The sequence below is a fragment of the Symphalangus syndactylus genome, chromosome 23 (genome assembly GCF_028878055.3).
Source record: "Symphalangus syndactylus isolate Jambi chromosome 23, NHGRI_mSymSyn1-v2.1_pri, whole genome shotgun sequence".
Lineage (NCBI taxonomy): Eukaryota > Metazoa > Chordata > Mammalia > Primates > Hylobatidae > Symphalangus > Symphalangus syndactylus.
Genome location: NC_072445.2, coordinates 52,745,242 through 52,769,941, shown reverse-complemented (window position 1 = coordinate 52,769,941; position 24,700 = coordinate 52,745,242). Strand labels below are relative to the sequence as shown.

General features: G+C 41.1%; 1 protein-coding gene across 3 annotated transcripts; it reads right to left on the bottom strand.

Moving 5' to 3' along the window:
- Positions 1–1,759: 1,759 nt before the first annotated feature.
- Positions 1,760–24,652, bottom strand: TPMT (thiopurine S-methyltransferase). 3 transcript variants are annotated; one of them, XM_063632239.1, is made up of 9 exons: positions 24,491–24,650; positions 18,181–18,364; positions 16,996–17,088; positions 12,732–12,864; positions 11,718–11,770; positions 11,009–11,083; positions 5,848–5,933; positions 4,177–4,221; positions 1,760–3,178 (listed from the first exon to the last, which is right to left on the bottom strand). In XM_063632239.1, the coding sequence occupies exons 2-9, from the start codon at positions 18,318–18,320 to the stop codon at positions 3,153–3,155; spliced, it is 651 nt and encodes a 216-aa protein (XP_063488309.1). In that variant the 5' UTR covers positions 18,321–18,364; positions 24,491–24,650; the 3' UTR covers positions 1,760–3,152. The 3 variants fall into 3 exon arrangements, with proteins under 3 accessions (XP_063488309.1, XP_055118732.1, XP_063488308.1); XM_055262757.2 differs by having other exon boundaries at positions 1,760–2,820; positions 24,491–24,646; XM_063632238.1 differs by lacking the exon at positions 4,177–4,221 and having other exon boundaries at positions 1,760–2,820; positions 24,491–24,652.
- Between the last annotated feature and the right edge of the window lie 48 nt (positions 24,653–24,700).

Below are 24,700 nucleotides of genomic sequence, written 5' to 3'. Positions count from 1 at the left end.
ACCTTTTGTGGTCCCTAAACCATTCTTTATGGAGCCAAATCTCTGACTTCCCAGTGATAGCTGTTTAAGCTTTGGTTATATTTCTTCGTATTTTTCTTTCCACATTCACCCAAATAGACTGATTATTACGTACCTTTCTTACTTTGTCCTGTCTGCTACTGATAACATTGTCTATACTGGAGCATTCATGCCTGCTTCATAGGCAGGGCAAGGCATTTATAAACCACTGTGTGCAGGGCACAGAGGCTCAGATAATCTGTTACTTAAATAACAAAATGAAACAAGAAGCATTTTTGGGAAATCCTGAAAACAATTTAATTGCTCTAAAATAATTTACATGTGGTATATCTTCCATCTTGAGATTTTAAGAAGTCAGTATTCCCCAATGAAGACACATATTACATAAAAGACCAACTACCTAAGGATATCTCATTTGTATTATTTAAGATTCTTTGGGCACAAGTGCAAGAGGAAAGGACTCTATCCCATGGACACAGGGTGTTCTTCCCCACCCTGGGCAGCTGGGCTTCAGGGAAGATGAAAATGGACCCAGAACACAGGTGGCCTCTCTTTGGTTCTCATCTCTTTCTGCAGATCAGCATTCTGTTTCTCAGATCCATGTGCTGGAATGTGGCTGCCCCACAGCTCCCAGGCATACACAGATTCCCCATTCAGCAGTCAGCTTGCCTTTCTTTCTTTTCTTTTTTTCTTTCTTCTTCTTTTTTTTTTTTTTTTTTTGAGACAGAGTCTTGCTCTGTTGCCCAGGCTGGAGTGCAGTGGCGTGATCATTGCAACCTCCGCCTCCTAGGTTCAAGTGATTCTCCTGCCTCTGCCTCCTAGGTTCAAGTGATTCTCCTGCCTCCGCCTCCTAGGTTCAAGTGATTCTCCTGCCTCAACCTCTCGAGTAGCTGGGACTACAGGCGCGTGCCACCATGCCTGGCTAATTTTTTGTATTTTTAGTAGAGACGGGGTTGCTTTTCTATTCCCAAGTCCAAAAGCCTATAAAGAGGGCCAGCGCAACGGCTCATACCTGTAATCCTAGCACTTTGGGTGGCCAAGACAGGAGGACTGCTTGAGGCCTCACGTCAAGTTCGACATCAGCCTGGGCAACAAAGTCTCTACACAAAAGTAAAATCGAAAGTCTCTGGAGAGAATTGTGTTGGTCCAGCTCGGGTTAGTTGTCCATTCAACTGGTGATACAGGCAGAGTTGGGGAGTCACGGCTTCTGAAGCCCACACTATAGACTGGGAGCAGGTCTCAGAGAAGCAAGAATCACTGTGAGCAAGGAGTTGCTTCAAACTAATAGCCTTACAAATCTATTAGAATACATCAATGGCAGAGAGCTTCTAGGGCAGAAGTTTGTACCTGCAGGCCAAGGGGAACTAGAGAGGCTGACAAGACATATCTCTGGGGAGAGTATCATAGTGTTCACCAATGTTAAAGGGGACCCCAAACCTCCCATTAACAACCTTTAAGCCAGAACATTCGCATGCGTGCGCACACACACAGACATAACTCGTTTTTTATAAGACACAACCATCCTATTAACATGAGCTAAACAATCTAAACCATTTAGTTGTTAGGTAGTACAGAGTTACAGAGGACTGTCCGATATAACAAAATGTGGTTAAAGAAAAACTGAGAAATCTAACCTTTCATAATAAACAGCCATGAATCCAGCTCTAAGTACATTATATTTTATAAGACCTGATGATTTAAACAGATTAAATTATAAAAAACAACAATTGCCAAACTCAGAGAGAACTTAAAGAAAAATTTATTCTTAGAATTTGGGAATGTTTGTTCCATATAGATTGTTTAATTAAAGTTTATTTGTTTCTTGATTCTGTTACAGATTGTTTAATTAACATTTGTTTCTTGATTCTGTTATATATATGGAGAAACCATGTGAGAAGGGATGCTAGGATCTGGGTAAAAGACAAGGGTTTATAGTAAAAACTAATCTTTTATATAACTTTTGGGACCACCTTGAACCCTACTGAAGTGTTATATTTCTTCAACAATTCTAAATTTCATAAAGAATGTCAGGCCAGGCGCAGTGGCTCACGCCTGTAATCCCAGCACTTTGGGAGGCCGAGGTGGGTAGATCACCTGAGGTCAGGAGTTCGAGATCAGCCTGACCAACATAGTGAAACCCTGTCTCTACTAAAAATACAAAAAATTAGCCGGGCGTGGTGGCGCACACCTGTAATCCCAGCTACTTAGGAGGCTGAGGCAGGAGAATCACTTGAACCTGGGAGGCAGAGGTTGCAGTGAGCTGAGATTGCACCATTGCACTACAGGTTGGGCAACAAGAACGAAACTCCATCTCAAAAAAATAAAATAAATGCCAGTTTTTCTGTGTGTATTATATTTAATATGCATTGCATTTTAAAATATTTTTTTAATTGTACAGGTAACACACACTGATTGGTAAAATATCTTGCAATCTGCAAGACACACAGGCATAATCTTTCACATCATAATTTCCTCTCCAAAGGAGCTACTTTAAAAGTTTAGTTACATCTTTTTCTTCTAAAACTTTTTTAGAAAAAGTAAACGGCTTTACTAAAAAGCCATTTTTAGTAAAGATCTATCATATGATTTATAAACAATTTAAAAAATTCATCCATTACATTTTCAGGCTTTAGCATAATTTTCAATTCCTCAAAAACATGTCAATGTGATTTTATTTTATCTGTCTCATTTACTTTTCTGTAAGTAGATACAACTTTTCAAAAAGATAGTCAATTCCCCAACTTTTATGTCGTTCTTCAAAAGCATCAACCTTCTCAAGACAACATATATTGCATATTTTACCTGAAACAAGAAAGAGTAACACGTTAAAATACTATGAAGAATGACTTCAGGGATTCTTTTAAAAATACACTCAAAATTGGCTGGGTGCGGCGGCTCCCACCTGTAATCCCAACACTTTGGGAGGCTGAGGCAGGTGGATCACTTGAGGTCAGGAGTTCATGACCAGCCTGGCCAAGATGGTGAAACTCTGTCTCTACTAAAAATACAAAATGAGCCGGGTATGGTGGCACATGCCTGTAATCCCAGCTACTTGGGAGGCTGAGGCAGGAGAATCGCTTGAACTCGGGAGATGGAGGTTGCAGTGAGCTGAGATTGCACCATTGCACTCTAGCCTAGGCAACAAGAGCGAAAACTCCATCTAAAAACAAACAAACAAAACCTTGAAATTATTTTAAAACAGCGTACACTAAACATTTTTCTCTTCTTTTTAATCAAAACAAAGGAATGCTAAGGGCAAATTTCCTGAACTCTGAATTGTTATTATCACTTTTAACTCCCAAGAGTAAAAATAAATACACCACTGGGCATGGCGGTTCATGCCTCTAATCCCAGTACTTTGGGAGGCCAAGACAAGAGGATCGCTTGAGCCCAGGAGTTCGAGACCAGCCTGGGCAACGTGGTTAAACCTCATCTCTACAAAAAAATACAAAAATTAGCTAAGCATTGTGGTGCATGTCTCTGGTCCCAGAAACTTGGGAGGCTGAGGTGGGAGGATCACTTGTGCCCAGGGAGGTCGAGGCTGCAGTGAGCTGTGATTGCACTTCTGTACTCCATCCTGGGTGACAGAGCAAGATCCTATCTCAAAAATAAATAAATAAATAAGAATACACCATCTCTCTAGAAAAGTTCAAATACCTTTAACATAGAGCATATAGCATATATACAGAGCATATTTACAGAGATTAGTTCCTTTTCTAAGATAAAACAACTTTCAATAAAATGGTCTTTATCTTTTAAATTTTATAGACATACTCTAGATACTAATATACTAATAGTTCACAATAGTTTTTTTTTTTTTTTAGATGGAGTCTCACTCTGTTACCCAGGCTGGAGTGCAGTGGCACAATCTTGGCTCACTACAATCTCTGCCTCCCAGGTTCAAGCAATTCTCATGCCTCAGCCTCTCAAATAGTTGGGACTACAGGCACATGCCACCACACTGGCCTAATTTTTGTATTTTTGTAGAGACGGGGTTTCGCCATGTTGGCCAGGCTGGTCTCGAACTCCTGGCCTCAGGTGATCTGCCCACCTTGGCCTCCCAAAGTGCTGGAAATACAGGCATGAGCCAGCACGCCCAGCCCAAAAGAGTTAACTTGACTTTATTTAAAAAGTTACAGCATAAGTCCACAAACTTACCAAACAACCTTTCAATTTCAGCATGTGGAACATAAAATGGTGGACCTAGGTAAAAGAGAAATAAATTCTGAGTTTATTTCCAATGACCTAGGTGTACTTGTTCTATATACAACTTCATTATCCAAATAGGTAATGATGTGGCATGTTCTTCTCATTCTTCTTTTGCAAATCTCATACTAAAGAAATAAATTGGCTTACTGAGAGGATGGCAATGTTACATCCCCATCATATCCATCTTTAGCTTAGATCAGACAGCTAAGCCAGTCAAAGGACTTAGGCTCATTGAAATCAGAGTGGATTCCATCAGCAGATTCCTTTGGAGTTTCAACCATCTTCTAGCATATTGATTTTCTACCAACTCCTGCACTCACCCACATTTTATATACCCCTCCCGCTCTGCTGCAGGATATAGACTATAAGGAAGCTGAGCTTCTGCCCCGTTCTAAGAGCAGTATCCTCAGACTCCACCTCCAGACAGGGCCTGTTGTATTTTCTTCCCAAAGGTTCTTTGTTAGGGCTTCTATTCATTAATGGAATTTAAATCAGATTAGCAGAGCTAACTTCTGCCTCTATTAATTTCTATTTCCATTTGATTGTCTCTGATTTAATTAGGGACACTAAGTCTCATCTTTTAATGAGTTTTTAAGACCCCAATTTATTCAAGCAGAAACAAAATACTAGCTGGGCACGGTGCCTCATGCCTGTAATCCCAGCACTTTGGGAGGCCGAGGAGGGTGGATCACCTGGTCAGGAGTTCCAGACCACCTTTGCCAACATGGTGAAATCCTGTCCCTACTAAAAATACAAAAATTAGCTGGGCATGATGGCACACACTGTAATCCCAGCTACTTGGGAGGCTGAGGCAGGAGAATCGCTTGAACCCGGAAGGCAGACGTTGCAGTGAGCCGAGATCAAACCACTGCGCTCCAGCCTGGGCCACAGAGTGAGACTGTGTCTCAAAAACAAAACAAAACAAAAAAAACAAAATACTAACATATGTAAATATTTACAAAACAAGCATGTCAAAAAGCTCAGTTGAAAATCAAAAAGGTGATTCTTACAAATTAAAAGTCTATGTATTTCTCCAGCCATGAGAAAGGTTAAGTTTCAATGTTTGAATGCATTAAAATGAGTCCAGGAGAAAACACACCCCCAACAGATTCAAAACAAATAAAAGAATGCAATAGATAGATTATAAAACTTCAGAAATTAAAAAAGGACAATAATTTAGAGTTTTTCCTGCACAACTTCTGCATCCCCGTATTCACTTCTCACCCCGTGCTTGTGTATGTGAAGGCATCTGTCTAACACATCACTACCACTTGGGTGATATGGATTTGCAGTATCCAACCACATTCCTCCTTCCTCCCAACAGTGCTCATGAGATTTCTCTTCTATATCAGGATCATCCATTTCCCCCCTCTTCTCCAGTCTGAGTTGTGAATGGTAAACAAAATGGGAAAGGAATACAAGAAAATCATGTACAATATAGGAAGAGAAAAAAATGCTTATAGTTCCCATTAGTCAAAACCGGAATTATCTCCATGTATATATGCAGTATGCTTCCTATGAGATAAATTGGGAGAAAATATTTCTTATCCATGTCATAGAATTTATATTAAGAAACTAGGCAACTGGTAAAAGAAAAAAAAACAAACCCAACAGCTTTACCTGGATGTTTAGTTGGATCATAAGAAAGAACACACAGGAGATATTGAAACTTCTTTCCAAGGAGGGATAACATTATATCTGCATAGCTACAAAGAACACAAGAAGGTATTTGTTACATTTCTCTACACAGGCAAAGGCTGGAAAGACAAAAGGCAGGGAAGGAAGCCAGAAATTACTTTCACTGATATTACTGAGTTTAAATTCTCCTAATAATCACAAGAGGTTGATTCTCATTTTAAAAGTGAGAAATGGGTTTAGCAAATTATGGCCCCTGCCTAAGCTGGGAATTGGTCCAGATGGGAATCAAATCGAGGCCTGCTTCCAGAGCTGATCAGAGTAGAAGACATTACATAAAGATGGGTAGAGACTCCTTCTGGCCTGATGAGGTACTCGAGGGCCTGCTGACCTTGGATGCCTGTGTACTTGAAGGCAGTGGTTTCTAGACCAGGCTGGGTGTCAAAATCACCGGGGTGCTTGTTGAAAGAAAAGATGCCTGAGCTCCATCCCCACAGACCGATGCAGTCAGTTTGCCATGGGGCCTGGGATGCTGCAATTTAACAAATATCCTGGGTAACTAGGACCCCTCCAGGGGCCTTATGTAAGAGGAAACACAATTCTTTTCCTCTATTTAGTTAGAGAGAAATGAGAGTAACAAGCAGGCCAAAAAAAGGTGGCATGAAATTAAAGCTCTGCAAGTGTGGCATAAACCATGAGTGCAATGGAACTGTCCTTCGAGTAGGTGCCTCAGGGAGCCAGGTCTGATTGGCTCAGAGTGGGAAGCTGATGCTAACGGGACCCATCAATAGACTGAGCAGAAGCCAGCGCTGGACCAGGTACAGATGATGAGTTGACCAATCAGATGACTGACTTGGAAACTGAATTAGGAGACCAAAGAGGAATTGCTAATTAGCTGTGGTCCTACTGAAAGTTGGAGCTTTTGCGTTGTATGGTGATTGGAGCAAGGAAGCTGAGGGTTGAAGGCAAGTCAGCTATGTGGGAATAAAAATGGAGGAAGCTGAGGGATAAGGAAAGGACAGGAGATGCATGCAGGGTGGTAGAGAGGCCATGAGAGACAGGCCAAGGACAAAGATGGACACTCTTCCCCACACTGAGGAAGGAGCCTGGGCTCTTGGCACTCCAGTTTCTATGGAGCCTGGGTAGACTGTGATCTACGTCCAGAGGTCTGCTAGAAGTTGGGGAGGCGAGTGCAGACTCTGTGAGATGCCCAAGCTCAAACCCCAGTTCCTCTGCTGACTGGCTATGTAAGCTTCACAAATTCTTAACCTTTCTGTGCCTCAGTTTCCTCACCTGTAACATGAGGATAAGACTAATAACCACCTCACAAACTGTGAGAATTCAACAGTGGATCACTCTTCCTTGTAGGAGAAAGAACCAGATCAAAGCAAACTTTTGAACAGAAACTGTTACTTTCTGATTCTTGTTTTTCAGAAGAAACTTGCTGTCCCCATGAAGGTGATGTCAGACTGGTTTGGTAGGGTTTCTTAGGACTGAAAGACTTCATTCCTCTTAGAATGTTAATTTTTTCTCTCTCAACCAGTCTCAAAAAATCCAGAAAAATGAGGTCTGCCCTACTGGTTTACGTTAGGCAAGAACTCGAGAGTCACAGCAGAAAATACATCAGTACGTGACAGTGTACAACTTAAGGAGAAGACACCCAGTCCTAACGAGAGCACAAATATAATGTGCTAACGTGGTAAGTACTGAGTCAGCATGTAGATAAAGAACTAAGGTACTAAGTACCAGCACATATATAAAATACTAAGATAAGGCCGGGCATGGTGACTTACATCTGTAATCCCAGCACTTTGGGAGGCCGAGATGGGTGGATCACCTGAGGTTGGGAGCTCAAGACCAGCCTGACCAACATGGAGAAACCCCATCTCTACTAAAAATACAAAATTAGCTGGGTGTGGTGGCGCATGCCTGTAATCCCAGCTACTCAGGAGGCTGAGGCAGGAGAATCACTTGAACCCAGAAGGCGGGGGGGTTGCAGTGAGCCGAGAGCACGCCATTGCACTCCAGCCTGGGCAACAAGAGTGGAACTCCGTCTCAAAAAAAAAAAAACATAAGATACTACCAGTACGTAGTAAAGTAATATTGCCCTTGCTCAGAGTGCAGTTCGCTTCTTCCATTCATTTATTTAAACAACATTTATTAAGCTCTTACTAGGTGCTAAATATATATTCTATCAGACACTGGGGAAATAACTGACTGCAGGTGATCTGCCCACCTCAGCCTCCCAAAGTGCTGGATCCGCTCTTGGTCTGCACTTGGTGACTTTCAGTTTGCTTCCCATTGCTTGGTGGATTTTACCATGCCAATCAGAGCCTGTAGAAGGACTAACCTCTAAGGAATGGATGAACATCTTTAGGGAGTGGGAAACACCTACAAATTTACAAATTTAGACATTAGCAGATGGGGTTTCATATACAAATGTGTCTCATGGAGACAGAGGTCTCAGTGATATTTTGAGTTGTTAAAGGACACTGATGTCACATGGAAAATGCAAAGCAGACACTGGACATGTGATGTGGATGTTTCGGAGAAAGAAAAGAACTGAAAATGTAAAGATTGTCAGAGCAAATACCATGTATAATTTGTTCAGTTATTTCCCCGCCTCTGGCATAGTATATATTTAGAGCATCACAGGAACTTAGTAAATATTTGTTGAATAGCTGAATGAAAGTAACAGAATTGATCTTTAAAGATTTGATTTTTCAGCCAGGAGTGGTGGCTCACGCCTGTAATCCCAGCACCGGGTGGCTGAGGCAGGTGGATCAGCTGGGGTCGGGAGTTCAAGACCAGCCTGACCAACATGGAGAAACCCCGTCCCTGCTAAAAATACAAAAAAATTAGCCGGGTGTGATGGAGCATGCCTATAATCCCAGCTACTTGGCAGGCTGAGGCAGAAGATTCGCTTGAACCCGGGAGGCAGAGGTTGCGGCGAGCCGAGATAGTTCCACTGTACTCCAGCCTGGGCAACAAGAGTGAAACTCCATCTCGAAAAAAAAAAGATTTTATTTTTCTCTCATAAAATGTTTTTTTTCTTTCTGGTAGGACAAATATTGGCAATTTTTGGGTGAGAGCAAAAGGCTGAGGATGGTGGTCCCTTGGGGAATCACGACTTTTAGGCATGCAAGGAGGATGAGAGTTCTGGAAAAGAGATAAAGGAGGAGCGGTGACAAAGAGAGGGAAACAGGAGGATGAAAATTAAGATGTGGCATGGTCTAATTTAAAAAGATTAGGTTTGGCAGTAAGCCTTATTGATGAAACAATTTTAAAAAATAAAAATCTTATTTCACTGATACAGAGCCTAACCTGTTTTTTTTTTTTTTTTTTGAGATGAAGTTTCGCTCCGTTGCCCAGGCTGGAGTGCAGTGGCACAATCTCGGCTCACTGCAACCTCCACCTCCTGGGTTCAAGCAATTCACCTGCCTCAGCCTCCCAAGTAGCTGGGGCTACAGGTGTGTGCCACCAAGCCCAGCTAATTTTTGTATTTTTATAGAGATGGGGTTTCACTGTGTTGGCCAGGTTGGTCTCAAACTCTTGATCTCATGATCCGCCCACTTCAGTCTCCCAAAGTGCTGGGATTACTTACAGGCATGAGCCACTGCGCCCAGCCTCCTTTTTGGCCAAGTGACGAGTCTGCTCCATACAACTAAGTAATTCAGTATTTACATGCTATATCCAAGTAAGTATATAAATGACATTATTTGAATTGAAAGAGTGTACAGATGTGGACACATTTTACTCAGTATGCTTTCTCACTCATATTTTAATTTTATTTTCTAACAAGACTGGGTATAATAAGAATGGTCACCAAAAACATCAATAACAAATGTTTCAATAATAACAGCTCTTATTTATACAGTTCTTTAGAGATGACAAGGTATTTCCCACATATTTCATTTCTTTCAATTCCCACAAAAACCCTTTGAAGTAGTCTAACAAAGGGATCATGGGTGTGGACTTTATTTTATTTCATTTTTTTGAGATGGAGAGTTGCTCTTGTCGTTCAGGCTGGAGTGCAATGGCGTGATCTTGGCTCACTGCAACCTCTGCCTCTTGGGTTCAAGTGATTCTCCTGCCTCAGCCTCTTGAGTAGCTGGGATTACAGGCCACCACACTGGGCTAATTTTTGTATTTTTAGTAGAGATGGGGTTTTACCATGTTGGCCAGGCTGGTCTTGAACTCCTGACCTCAGGTGATCCGCCTGCCTTGGCCTCCCAAAGTGCTAGGATTACAGGCATGAGCCACCATGCCCAGCCACGAGTATGAACTTTAAAGCCAAACACTCTGGTTTTGAATCTCAACTCTGTCACATACCAGCTGCTTAACTTTGGACAAGTAACTTAATCTCTTTGACCTCAGTTTCCTCATCTGTATAATGGAATAGTAGCTTATACCTCACAGAATTAAATGTTAAACCACATGAAATATTTTGATTTTTTTTTTTTTAATATTTTAGAGACAAGGTCTTGCTCTGTCATTCAGGTTGGGGTACAGTGGTACGATCATAGCTCACCGCAGCTTTGAACTTCTGGGCTCACCCTCCTGCCTCAGCCTCCCAAGTAGCTGGGACTACAATCACATACCACCATGGTCAGATAATTTTAAAAATATTTTGTAGCGGTGGCATCTTGCTTTGTTGCCCAGACTGGTCTCAAACTCCTGGGCTCAAGTAATCCTCCTGCTTTGGCCTTCCACAGTGCTGGGATTACATGTATGATCCACCACACCCAGCCCACATAAAGTATTTTGAACAATCCTTGGCATAGACAAGTGACCAATAAGTATTACCTGGTAATGTTAGTGGAGGTGGTGATGATTGTGTTAGTATTACAGAAATATTCCCATTTTGCAGGAGTAAACCAAAGCTTAGAGAAGTTGAATACTTGGACCAAGGCCACACAGCTTGAAAGTGATTGGGCCACAAGCCTTATAGCTTTATACCCAGGTATCTATTGTCAAATGCTATGCTTTTTAGACAAAGCTAGTATTGGATTTAGGTTTTTATAAATTCCAAACATAATAACCTATTTCAAACTCATAAAAGTCTAGCTGATTTTCTAGAACCCAGAAAAAGTGTAGTATACTAAAAAATTAAGAAGGCTAAACAAAAAAAAGAAAAATTACTTACCATTTGCGATCACCTGGATTAATGGCAACTAATGCTCCTCTATCCCAAATCATGTCAAATTTGCCAATGTTTGTCCTACCAGAAAGAGAAAAAACATTTTATGGGAGAAAAATCAAAGCTTTAAGAAGATGAGCAGCGTCCCCCATGGTGCATGCTGGTACTTCAACAATCGTCAAGGTATTAGGAGCTCACGTCTGCGTTTCCTCCTAGAGTCCATAAGGATGTGTGGATGTGGGTGTGGAGAGCTATCCATCCCCTCATGGTTTTAGGAGCCTGTGGCAGCAGCCTCCCCACTCTGTTATGATTTGGGGGCATGAAGAAGGAACAAAGGACAGCGTGCAACAACTCTGCTCCCAGCCTCTGGCTCAGGTATCAGGGACTTTCAGGAGATGAGCTCTTATCTCCCTCAGCCACTTGAAATTCATTTCTATTACAGGCCCAGGTGCAAGGTAGAAGGCACTGTCTTACTCACCTTTCTTTTTCCCTAGCTGCCTCAGTTTCCCATAGTTTGGGAGATAAACAAAGACAAAACACATTAAAGTGTGCAGACAAGTGTGTAATAAAAATATCTGCAGAATAGACATTCAAAAAAATGCTTTGTGGATGTTACACAAGTGGAGGAGAGTGAGGAAGATACCTCCACTCCCATGCCTGCACTGCCTGGCAAGCATTCCAATTTTTTAAAGTGCAGATGTAGTATTCAACCTACCTGGGAAGATCAAAAATACTGCAACAGTACAATGAAATGTTCCCCGAAGAACTCTGTAATGAAATAATGAAAAAACAATTTTTTTTTTACTTAGTATGTACTTGAATAGTCAAGGAAAGAGGGCCAAGCAAAGTAAAAGTTCTAGGGAAAGAATGTGTTAATTAAACATAATTAAAGGAAATAATTTTACTGCACTTTATTGGCACCTTATTTTTTTCTTTTAAAACCTGTGTGAGGTTCTTTTGGACCAACTCAGAGGAATATCATAGAGGACAACCTTGAAGATCAGTTGGCTGTTTAATCCATCCTATCTGCTCTCTATGCCCCATCACTCTCCTCGCTCAGGGATTCATGATGTCCTTCCTGGACCACTGCCACAGCCTCCTGTTTGGTCTCTCTGCCAGGAGGCTACTTCCCTTCAAATCACTTCCTATGAGGCCTCATGGGTGATTTAAGTAGTATCTTCCCCAGGTGTCCAAGACCATGGACCCAGGCCCTGCCTGATTCCAGCTCTATCTGTCACCATGCTTCAGGAAGCACCGCCAGGCTGGGCAGGTAACTCTCATCTCTTCCCTTAAAACCTGTGTCTTTACACTTAGCTCCATGCATTACAAATAGCTTTGTCTCTGTTTCTCTTCTCTCCTAAACTAAGAGATTTTTAGGGGGTGGGAGCCGGGGGGTGTACTGTGTTATCTTTATCTCTTCAATGTCTTAGGCAGGTTCTGGCACATGATGGGTTCTCAGAAAATGCATGTTAATAAAAATAAAACAAGCCTAAAAACTTGAGTACAGACAGGCTTTGACCTCAGCTTTTATATACATATGTCTATATCTGTTTAGGTAGCTATCACCTATATTTTTAAGCCCTTGCTTCTTATACTATATAATGTCTACGGTGAATCTGCATGCTAAATAGGAACCATCGGACACATGTATGGTATCCTCATAATACTTATGCTGAGAAAAACTTTTGTAGGGATATGGATACAATTATTTACCCAGATCAAAACAAACCTTAAATACTTTGGTTCCAGGAATTTCAGTGATTGGTTCTTCTGAGTAAGAAAGATTCTGCTCTGTAAAAAATTCTCGTATCCCAAGTTCACTGATTTCCACACCAATTACACTGTGTCCTCGGTCTGCAAACCTGCATAAAATCATACATTTACACTTAAATTATGTTTTCAAATGACTAAATAGAGGGTTATATTAGAGTAAGCATATATTTTCTTTAATTTAAAGGAATTTATATGAATTCAGGTTCATAGGGTTTCAAAGAACATGCAGGAAAGCAGATCTATATTATTTTCAAACCTTATAAAAATTCTGAAAAACTGACTTATATGAATTCAGGAAACAATAAAAATTTGGAAAATTATATATATCTTTTTTTATGTATGGAACAGTTGGAATGTAATTATAGATATTTAATACAAATTGATTTAACTAGAGGAAATGCTTTTCAATTTCTCTAAATCAGCACTGTCCATTAAAATTTTCTGCAATGATGAAAATGTCTGTATCTGTGCTGTCCAAAAAAATAGGCATTAACCACATTGGTTCTTCGTGATTGAGGAACTGAATTTTAAATTTTATTTAGTTTACATTTAAATAACCACATGTGGCTAGTAGCTACCGTACTAAAGTGAACAGGTCTAGAACATCAGCACTCATTTGTATACTAATCTTGTAGTTTCCATTTGTTTAAAATAAACACTATCCAAAAATTTGTATATTTTATCATATACAAATAGCACTGTCCTGGTAATTTTATTTATTTAATTAATTAATTAATTTATTTATTTATGAGACGGAGTCTCACTCTGTTGCCCAGGCTGGATGGAGTGCAATGGCGCAATCTTGGCTCACTGTAACCTCCACCTCCCGGGTTCAAGCGATTCTCCTGTCTCAGCTTCCTGAGTAGCTGGGATTACAGGTGCCTGCCACCATGCCTGGCTAATTTTTGTATTTTTAGTAGAGACGGGGTTTCACCATGTTGGCCAGGCTGGTCTCAAGCTCCTGACCTCAGGTGATCCACCTGCCTCAGCCTCCCAAAGTGCTGGGATTATAGGCGTGAGCTTTTTTTACCGGGCTTTTCCTGGTAATTTTGAGGAAAAGGGGTAAATTTTTTCCTCAAAAAAAATTTTTTTTTTGAGACAGAATCTCACTCTGTCAGCCAGGCTGGAGTATAGTGGCACAATCTCAGCTCACTGCAACCTCCACCTCCCGAGTTCAACCAATTCTCCTGCCTCAGCCTCCAGAGTAGCTGGGATTACAGGTGTGCCCCACCATACCTGGCTAATTTTTGTATTTTCAGTAGAGACGGGGTTTCACCGTGTTGGCCAGGCTGGTCTCGAACTCCTGACCTCAAATGATCTGCCTGCCTCAGCCTCCCAAAGTGCTGGGATTATAGTCCTGGTAAGTTTTATAATGAACAGAATTCAGTCTCAGGATCTTGGTCTCAAGAGAAAACAGTACCAGTGGTACAAATATCTAGGCACAGTTACGATTTTATGTCAAGTGAAATAAAAACATAGTTGTGCTATAATGTAACATGTGCCTTCCTAAAATCTCTGCACTATGCTAAATCACGCAATAAAAATCACCAGGCTGTTGGGGAAAGTGAGGGCACAGCATTTAAAAACTTGGTCAGTGCCACATTAAAAAACGAAAACAGGAAAAAAAAAAAAAAAAAAAAAAAAACGAAAACAGGAACCTAATAATAACAGTTTTATACATGTTAAATGGTTGAGAAATAGATAAATACTACAATATGGCACTTTATGGTGAAAAAGACCTAATGCTCACTGAGGTAGCTGGGGGATGTTGGTGCATTCCATCTATTCATACCTGGCTTAGTTCAACTGGGTGCAGTTTTCTGCTTTTACCTAAGGTTTCTTATAGATGAAATCACATACAAGCAAATGTGAAATTTATTTCATGCTCAAATTGTTCCCTAATATATCAATTGAGTTAGAATTTAGTTTTGAAACAAGTATAGCAGGACTGACTGTACCTTTTATCTACAAAAGAGTGTGTACTTTCAATGTGGGCAGAGCATGAACTGTTTAGTTGTAAAATGAAACATATTAATAACTTATCTTTCATCTTTCATATTTCTTAGGATATTTGTAAACATACAGGGAGTTTTAAAATTCTCCATACATTTTTTAAGTTATAAAATGTAAACAAAAACGTTATTCAAATTGGTTGTATGTGTTTTTATTTCCGATTCAACAGATGGAAAAATGAAGCATAGCCAACTACAACCTGTAATAAAAACAAAATAAGACCAAGCACGATGGCTTATGCCTGTTACCCCAGCATGTTGGGAGGGAGGATCTCTTGGGCCCAGGAGTTCAAGGTTGCAGTGAGCTATGATCATGCCACTGCACTCCACCCTGGGTGACAGAGTGGGACTGTCTCAAAAAACCAAAAACCTAAACCTAAATATCTTAAACATTTTGTTTTAATGCTTTTTGGCCTTAGCTCATGGTCGGTTTTTGTATTCACATCTGATATCTGTATAGACCTCAATACGTAGATCAGTTACATAAATGAAAAATCATCTACTACCATAACTTAACTTCTTACATGTAATTACAGTAGCTCAGTTCTAATATGTATATATAACTGTATTTATGTATATATACATATATATATATATATATATTTTTTTTGGAGACGGAGTCTCACTCTGTCACCTAGGCTGGAGTGCATGGGCTCACTGCAACCTCCGCCTCCGGGATTCAAGCAATTCTCCTGCTTCAGTTTCTCAGGTAGTTGGGATTACAAGTGTACGCTGCCATGCCTGGCTAATTTTTGTATTTTTAGTAGAGACGGGTTTTCACCATGTTGGCCAGGCTGATCTCGAACTCCTGACCTCAAGTGATCTGCTCACCTAATTAAAAGTGTGAGCCACCACACCTGGTCAGTTCTGATTTTTTTGTAATGTCTTTATTACAAATGGCTTTAGACCCCATATATTCAACAATCACATTTAATTGGCAATTTCATACCATTTTCCTAATGTTGCCTCAGAACGTGTTTGTACTACATTGTTACCATTTATGATGACATCACATGACAATCTGTTTATAGAGTTAATTTTTTTGAGGGTAGTTTTGAAAGTAACTATCTCTTCTGGCTCAATGAATTGGTTAAAATATACGTGTCATAATATAGTTTAAATATTCTCAATTTCATGACCACACTTGAATCTTAAAGTCATAGCAGCCCTCTAACAAAGGCTCTCAGCTACAGTTGAGTGTGTGCTGGCTGCAAAAATTCTATCATCTCTACTTGAAAATCAACTCCCAAAAAATGCATGCATACTCTGCGTTAGTCACTGATACTTATATTCAGAATAGACCATTTTTAGGATATTATATTTTACATTTATTAATCTTTTATTTTAAATTTATTTTTTGAGGCAGGGTCTCACTATGTTGCCCAGACTGGTCTCAAATTCCTGGGCTCAAGAGATCCTTCTGCCTTGGCCTCCCAAAGTGCTGGGATTACAGGCAGAAGCCACCACACCTGGCACGTTTACTAACCTTTTCATACATTCTTTTTTCTTTCCTGCTCAGTGATCAAAGTTCTCAACATTCAAGCTTATAAATAAATGCATATCTTGGCAGGTATGATTGTATCTGTCTATTATCATTACAACAGAGTTCAGTGTAGAGAATGATGTCGAGGTGACTTTAGGGTAACTCACAGTAAAACTGGCTTGTTAAAGTGAATTCTCTTTGTAGAGAATTACTCACAAGAGATACTTTCTTAATCACTGGTTTTATAACAATGATTCATGATAACAGAAACTCCTGTGTTCCCTGGTGGGAGGGGAAGGTTGAGCTGAACTGTGGACTATGCACATTGTCCTGCCAAAAAGCTGTAATTCATTTTGAATTTCTCTGTCCACCACCATTTCAAATATCTAAAAATTAACTTAGCTAAATTCCTAAACCACCTACAAAAACCGAACCACATACAAGGATCCAGGAAATGTAAAAGCGAAGGCTGTTTTTTCTCCCCCCATTGGCTCCAAACTGATTTTTTAATTTCGAAACTCACTCCAGAAAGACTTCATACCTGTTTCTGTTGTTTCTTACTGTTTGAGAATATTATTTCCAATTATATGCCCATCACTAATAGAAAAATAAGGAATCCCTGTGTATTTCCTGAAAATGGAGTTTTAAAACTCACATCCTGTTAAATCACCCAAAGAATTCATTATTAAGACAAGACAATTCTGTTAATGTTTATCTGCTCATACCATTTCATCTCAACCGCTTTTCCGCAAAGAGGAAAAAATATCCTCAGTCCACTCTTGCCTTTAAGAAAGGTATCTAAATGCTTCTTTAATAGCCTGAGGAGGGAAAAAAAAAGGTTTTAGGACAATTGTATGGTAGGTGAATACCTTTCATTCATTATCTCACTTAATATTCCCAACAACCTTAATAAGCAGATACTATTAATAGTATAATCTCCAGCTTACATATGAGGAAACAGGTAACTTGCTCAAACACACACCCAGTCAGTGGTAAATCTGACTTAACACCCAGGGCTTTCCTGATTCGTAATTAAAAATAATTTTTTTTCTCGGGTATGTTTTAAAAATTCTTTATTAATTCTCTAAATATATACTATTTTGGGGGTGATGGAGCCTCTGGAGCCATGGATTTTTCAACATTAATTTCATGGTACATTCTCTAAACGTGTACTCAAGCCTCAAAAGTAAACCTGAGAAGTGTAACTCTTGTAGTTTCTTGTAATTCCCTCTGTGGAGATGTGGCTCTTCTAAGGCCATCCACATGACAGAAATAACCCAATGTTTCTGGGATGATGATGATGATGATGATGATGTCATCTCCTGGGGAGATGGGCATGGCTGCCCACAACAAGGAATGTCTATAATGACCACTTTACTCAGCACTGGTCCCATGCTTTATTGCTGCTATGAAGACCACTACTACATTGCACAACATCCTAGCTCACTTTTTAATTTCTCGTAACTTCTCTTCTCCCACCATAGAGATAATTCTTTAGCATCTGAACACATCCTATTGGAAAGCAAAGTCAGACACCACTGGTTTTCAGTATAAAGAATTGTAAGCATAAATACTCATTACATAGAGTAATCCCCCTTGAGCACCTGTTGTAGGTATAAATATTCATGGCCAACACATAGGTGCTGCAGGGATCAAAGAACATATTTTATAAATCTAAGATGTCATCAATTGTAAGCCCCACCATTATTTACACACTGTGGGAAGAAAAGACTCTGCCGCCAATTAAACTACATCATGCCACAGATGCACTGTGACTCGGGAGACACAAAAATGTGAAGAATTAAATGTGCATCCTAAAAATTAGTCAAATAATGTGTACTTTTATTATTTCTATCTCAAAGTCAGTTTCTGATAGAACATTTCTCTACTATATACCAAATATTTCTTACTGATGTCCTTGTTGCTGATGAAAAGCAGTGTTGCCGTTCACCCACTTGTCTTGCCATTCTTCCAGAGTTAGTACGTGGTTTTTCTGTACCTCAGTATCGGAGTACTCTTCAATGTCAAGTGAAGTTCTTGTACCATCCATAGTTTCAGAGACACCTTTGTCTCACAAGCATATGTCTTCCGTGCCTATGTGGAGAATATTTGCAATGTTGTCATTTAAGGTCATTGGAATTCTATTGATGAGCTAAATGAAAACCTATTATTCTTAGCAGTATGACTTTTTAAAAATATTTCTTTCTTTTTTTATTTTTGTTTTTATTTTTGAGATGGAGTCTCGCTCTGTCTCCCAGCCTGGGGTACAGTAGTGTGATCTTGGCTCACTGCAACCTCTGCCTCCCAGGTTCAAGCAATTCTGCTGCCTCAGCCTCCCAAGTAGCTGGGACTGTAGGTGTGCACCATCATGCTCAGCTAATCTTTCTTTCCTTTTTTTTTTTTTCAGAGACAGGGTCTTGCTCTCCACCCCAGGCTGGAGACCTTGGCTTACTGCAAGCCTCAACCTCCTGGGCTCAAGCGATCCTCCAACTTCAGCCTCCCAAGTAGCTGGGACTTCAGGTACACACTACCACACCTGGCTAATTTTTTTTTTTTTTTTTTTTTTTTATAGAGATGGTTCTCATTTTGTTGTCCAGACAACAAAGAACTCCTGGGCTCAAGGGATCCTTCTGTCTTGGCCTCGCAAAGTGCAGGGATTACAAGTGTGAGTCACTGCACCTAGCCATTTCAACATCCAGTAAAAAGTGATATAAAAAATTACTTTCAGTGTGTCTGGTGGTAGAGTAATACCCCTTAATACACATTATAAGAGATCGTTAAATAAACTGAGTTCTATCTTAATATTAGTGTTTCCTCTGCTCTCACACTCCAATCATCAATACACAAGATTTCTGCGACCAAATGTGGGGGTTCTTCCCCCAGCACACCAAATACTGGACACCAGTTGGGTATCTTCTGATTTAATTCTGACATTACCTACCTGGAGATAGTGTCAGATTCTGTATGTTGGGGGCTCAGTCCCTAAGACTTCCCTCCTCACTTAGACACCAGTTGCAAGTCCACGCCTCCTCTGGCTTCAAGTTGGGGTTCCCACACCCTCCACTTTGGGTTTGCTTAATTTGCTAGAGCAACTCACAAAACTCAGAGAAATACTTAGTTATCTTTGCACGTTTATTATAAAGGATACTGCGAAGAATATACTTGAAGAGATGTGTTAGCTACAGGACCTTCACCTGTTGAGCTATTAGGAGGCTCTCCAAACCCCATCCTCTTGGGTTTTTATGTAGGCTTCATCACATAGGCATGATTGTACTTACTCCTAATTTAACTCTAAATTCTGCCAATTGTCCCAATTTCCTATCAATATACTCTCAATCTCTCCAGTCATCAGCTATACTATCAATATCATCTTGGAGAATTCTCTCCTGGAATCTGCCCTGACTATTCTTTATTCCTGGTAGACAGCTAGCTTTCTGGGATCTCTCTTCATCATCATTCTGGAGATTTCCTTCTTGTCTGAATCTCCAGCTTTATTTCATGTCTTCCTCTTTTTTTTGTTGTTACTTTTTAGTGACCACCCTTATACTGGTGAAGCCTAACCTCCAGAGCTTCCTGAAAGAGCACAAGAAAAATATTGTTTTTCCATTTTGCACGTATAAAACACGGTTAGACTATTCCTCATCCTTGATGTATAGTTCTGCTGGGTATCAAATTCTTGGTTAGAAGTATGGGGGCCATAAGGGGTTGGCACCCTAAAGGTTTAGTGAAAAATCACGCCCAGCTCAGCCTCCTGAGTAGCTGGGATTACAGGCGTACACTACCAGGTCCAGCTAATTTTTGTGTTTTTAACAGAGATGAGATTTGACCATGTTGGCCAGGCTGGTCTTGAACTCCTGGCCTCATGTGATTCACCAGCCTCGGCTTCCCAAAGTGCTGTGATTCCAGGCGTGGGCCACTGAGCCTGGCCATCCCTCTGCTTTTTTTATTTCTCCTTCTGGGACCCCTATTATTTGTCTCTAGAATCTTCTGACCTGGTATGGTAAATTTCTCATTTTTTTCTATTTTTCTATATCTTCATGTTTTTGTACTATTTTCTGAAAGATTTACCTTAATTCTCATTTTTTAACTTCTTCTTTTTTTTTTTTTTTGCTATCATTCACCCAGTGCTTTGGGCGACCAAGGCGAGAGGATGGCTTGAGGCCTGGAGTTTGAGACTAGCTTGCTCAACATAGTGAGACTCCATCTCTACAAAAACAGTTTTAAAATTGTCCAGGTGTGGCGGTGCATGCCTGTAATCTTAGCTACTCAGGAGGCTGAGGCAGGAGGATGGCTTGAGCCTAGGAGTTCGAGGCTGCAGTGAGCTATGATGGTGCCACTGCACTCCAGCCTGGGCTACAGATCAAGGTCTTAAGAAAAAAAAAAAAAAGAATAGGTACTAAAATGAATAAAGGCAAAGAATGTGGGTGGGGCTTATAATGTAGGGTGATGTGAGTGGATTTCATTTGGAAACCTAGATGTATTTATTTATTTATTAGAGGTAGGGTCTCGCTCTGTCACCCATGCTGTAGTGCAGTGGCACAATACAGCCTCAAACCTCTGGGCTCAAGTGATCCTCCCACCTCAGCCTTCAAAGTAGCTGGGACTGCAGGTGCACACCCTCATGCCTGGCTAATGTCTTTAATTTCCTTGTGCTAGTCAGACTTTCCACAGATGGATCTCCCAATTCCTGTCTTAAGGATTCTGTCGTTGGAGCCACTGTCATATACTCATATAAGAAAAGAAGAAGAGAAGTGGGCAAGGGTCCCAGCATCCAGTTTGCTGTATTCAGTTAATCCTCATGTTTTCTGTATATTCCCATGCTCAACTGTGTATCATATCTTCTCAGTCTAGACAGACACTCTTTGTTTTACCCTTTCCAGAGAATAAACCCCCAAAGCCTGCTGGTGTGGTGAGATGTACACGCTTGGTTGCAAGAAGTTGAGAAAAGGATCTGGGGATTTGGCCTGTTCTGAACCAGCATTTCAAGCAATCCTCCTTGTTTCAACCATACTCTCACACTTCATGGAGGTACCTGGTGCTGCTAATCCTGAGCATTTGGGGATTCTGTAATGGAAACTGGGCTGCTCAACGGCTTTCCTCATTGCTGGTTTAGAATTCAGCTTCCTTGAAGTTTGCAAAATCCTTTCCCACTTGTCCATTTGCCTTTCCAAAATTTTATTAATTTTGTCTTTCCTGTCCTGGCTATCCTAGTACTTTATGCCTTAAAAAAAAAATCCTGTTATTTTCAGGAGGGGGCAAAAACAGATTAAAGTAGATACTGAACCATAGTTCAATATCCTATCTCTGATCCACACATTTGTATTTTCAAATAATTTTCTACAGCTTCTTTTTTCGCATGGGAAATGCACACTAAGGAAACGGAAAAAAGACAGGTACAATGTAAACTAACAAAATTCAAAGCCTCTCAACTGACTGGAGGCACTCTTTCTTTCCTTTTCTTTTTTTTTTTTTTGAGATGGAGTTTCGCTCTTGTTGCCCAGGCTGGAGTGCAGTGGTGCGATCTTGGCTCACTACACACTTGGCTAACGGGACCCCAGAGTAATCTTGAAAACTGAGTTCTGGGCCAACAGTAGATAGAGCGTCAGATACAACTCTATACCTCCTCTCTTGCTAACCGCAATTAGGCTTTGTTCCCTAAGGGCTTAAGGGAAACAAGCCCTTTCAAAAGATTCTATCACTGATATCAACCAACCCCCTGATGCTGCGCCTCCTTTTGTGCCTGATAAGAGATCATAGACCACAGAATGGTTCTGGCCAGTCTACTGAGAATGCACAGTAAGGGTTTTTCTGTCCCCTGCTTCACCTTTTGATGTAAGAGGGCCAAAAACTCCATCCTGTGATCGTGGTAACACCGCCATTTTTTGTGCATGGTACCCATGAAGCTCAATTCCTCCTTTCATAAATATTCATGAGTCATCCTACAGCTTACTGAATATGTATATTTGGCCACCTTCCTCAGCATAAATTCCTGTTCCCTTTGCTCCTCCCTGGAAGTGTCAGTTTCTGGCTTCTGGCCTGCGGCTACACTTCTCAAGCCAGTCAGAATGGCTGCTCTACAGGCCGGGCGCGGTGGCTCACGCTTGCAATCCCAGCACTTTGGGAGGCCGAGGCGGGCGGATCACGAGGTCAGGAGATCGAGACCACGGTGAAACCCCGTCTCTGCTAAAAATACAAAAAAAATTAGCCGGGCGTGGTGGCGGGCGCCTGTAGTCCCAGCTACTCGGAGAGGCTGAGGCAGGAGAATGGCGTGAACCCGGGAGGCGGAGCTTGCAGTGAGCCGAGATCGCGCCACTGCACTCCAGCCTGGGCGACAGAGCGAGACTCCATCTCAAAAAAAAAAAAAAAAAAAGAATGGCTGCTCTACAGTCTGAAACCATTTATGAGAAAAAGTTCTCCTTTCTAAATTATGAACTTCTCATTCTTCAGCTGACAGACCATAACTGCAGATCCATCTGAATGTATGAGGAAAATGCCTTTCCTTTCAATGTCAACTTTGCAATATTAAGGACAATATAACACCATTATTCTAACATTCCCTTTAAATCATTAGTGAAACTAGTTTGGATTATACTAGCATGCTATTATTGGTGGGTCTAATTTAATGATTAATCTGTGAAATAGCAAACATTGCATAAAAGCATGTATTTCAGGAAAATTTCCCCTTTTGTTGCCAAATTTGGCCTCAGTATGCTTAGGATATAGGGAGGAGGCATTTCTCTCATTACTTGGGAACATGAATTCACTTCTTAGCAAATATTTGTTGACAAATGGCTTCTGCAAGACCCTGATGGTATCAGGAGGTGACTCTGAGTTTTCTGAGAGGTCAGTAGAAAGTATCTGATTTATATTGGGTACAGAAAAGCAAAAGAATGTTGCAGTTTTCTCATTTTCATTCAGAAACTCTGGAACCTAAATTCAAGGCTTCATAAAGCAGTTCTCTACTTAAAAGAGTAGCATAATCTTCAACAGAGTGCCACAGCAGCCTGGAGTAGCACAGCTCTATTCCTTTCACACAAACTTGAACTGTCTAACAAAATCATGCACATAACTTAATCACGTCTTAGTTGTTTGTTTTTGAGACAGGGTCTCCCTCTATCCCCCAGGCTGGAGTGCAGTGGTGCAGTGACAACTTCCATCTCCAACACTGGGGCTCAAGCGATCCTCCCACTTCAACCTCCTGAGTACCTGGGACTACAAGGGTGCACCACCATGCCTGGCTAATTTTTAAATATTTTGTAGAGACAGGGTCTTGCTGTGTTACCCAGGCTGGTCTCAAACTCCTGGGCTCAACGTCTTAGCTGTTCTAACAATTTCTCAGCATGGACTCCACTTGTACACATCATTTCTAGAGAAATAAAGTTTATTTCTATAATACAAAAAAAGTGCACATTACAAGAATTAAGGAAGGGAAATTTCACAATAATTCCTTCCCACAAACAGATAAGTGTAGATGTGCTCCTTTGGTCATACAAGTCCTCAAGTTGTTCTAGTCTCCATTCTCACCTTTTCAAAAGCTTCTGCTATAGTTTTGTTTTTAAATTTCATAAAATTGAAGAGAAACTTTCCTAAGGTGCATAAATCTTAAAAGAGTATGACTCGGTGAATTTTTTACATATACATACACCTGTGTAACCACCGCAGAGCAAGACAGAATATTTACAGCACCCCAGTTTCCCACATCACCAGGGATCACTCACTATTTGGCAGCACTTATTTTTTCCTAAAAATCATTAATACACCAGGCTGGGGAAAAAACCGAGAGTCCGTTTCTATAAAAAAAAATTTGAAAAATTAGCCAAGCGTGGTGCAGCAAGCCTGTAGTCCCAGTTACTGAGGAGGCTGGGGCGGGAAGATCACTTGAGCCCAGGAGTTCCAGGTTACGGTGAGCTATGATTGTGCCAATGCACACTAGCATGGGCGACAGAGGGAGACCCTGTCTTTAAAAGAAAAAAGAAAAAAAAAAATTAAAACACACCAGTGCTTTGGACGCACTTTAAATCTTGGACATTGGAATCAGGTCATTTGCTGTCCGACCTCGTTATTCTCAGTTTCCACTTCTGCCCTGAACCCCATTTCACAGGGCTCATTGCCAGGCTGTCTACGCTTGTGAGAATTCCTGGAAGCCCTAGCGCTGGCGCATACACTCCTAGCAAATCGTTCCGTTTCTCACCCGCACCCTCCGCGCCCTAGTGAGCCTACCTCGCTTACAGCTGGTTGCCGGCCATTGCCTCCGTCACCAGCGACGTCCCCAGGGGCGGGCTCGCCTCCGCTTCCACCTCCGCCACTTCTCCGCGCCCCGCCTCCGCCCGCGCCCCGCCTCCGCCTCCGCCCGCGCCCCGCCTCTTCCAGCGCCCTGCCTCTTTCCTGCGCCCCGCCTCAGTTCCCCCCCATCTCCCGGCGCCCCGTCTC

Excerpts from the sequence above, each read along its gene's own strand:
- TPMT (XM_055262757.2), bottom strand. The coding sequence starts at position 18,320 with ATGGATGGTACAAGAACTTCACTTGACATTGAAGAGTACTCCGATACT. Across the intron at positions 12,865-16,995 it reads AAAGCGGTTGAGATGAAATG|GTTTGCAGACCGAGGACACA; the intron begins GTATGAGCAGAT and ends GATTTTATGCAG. Across the intron at positions 11,084-11,717 it reads AGTATTTTTGATCTTCCCAG|GACAAACATTGGCAAATTTG; the intron begins GTAGGTTGAATA and ends TCTTTCTGGTAG.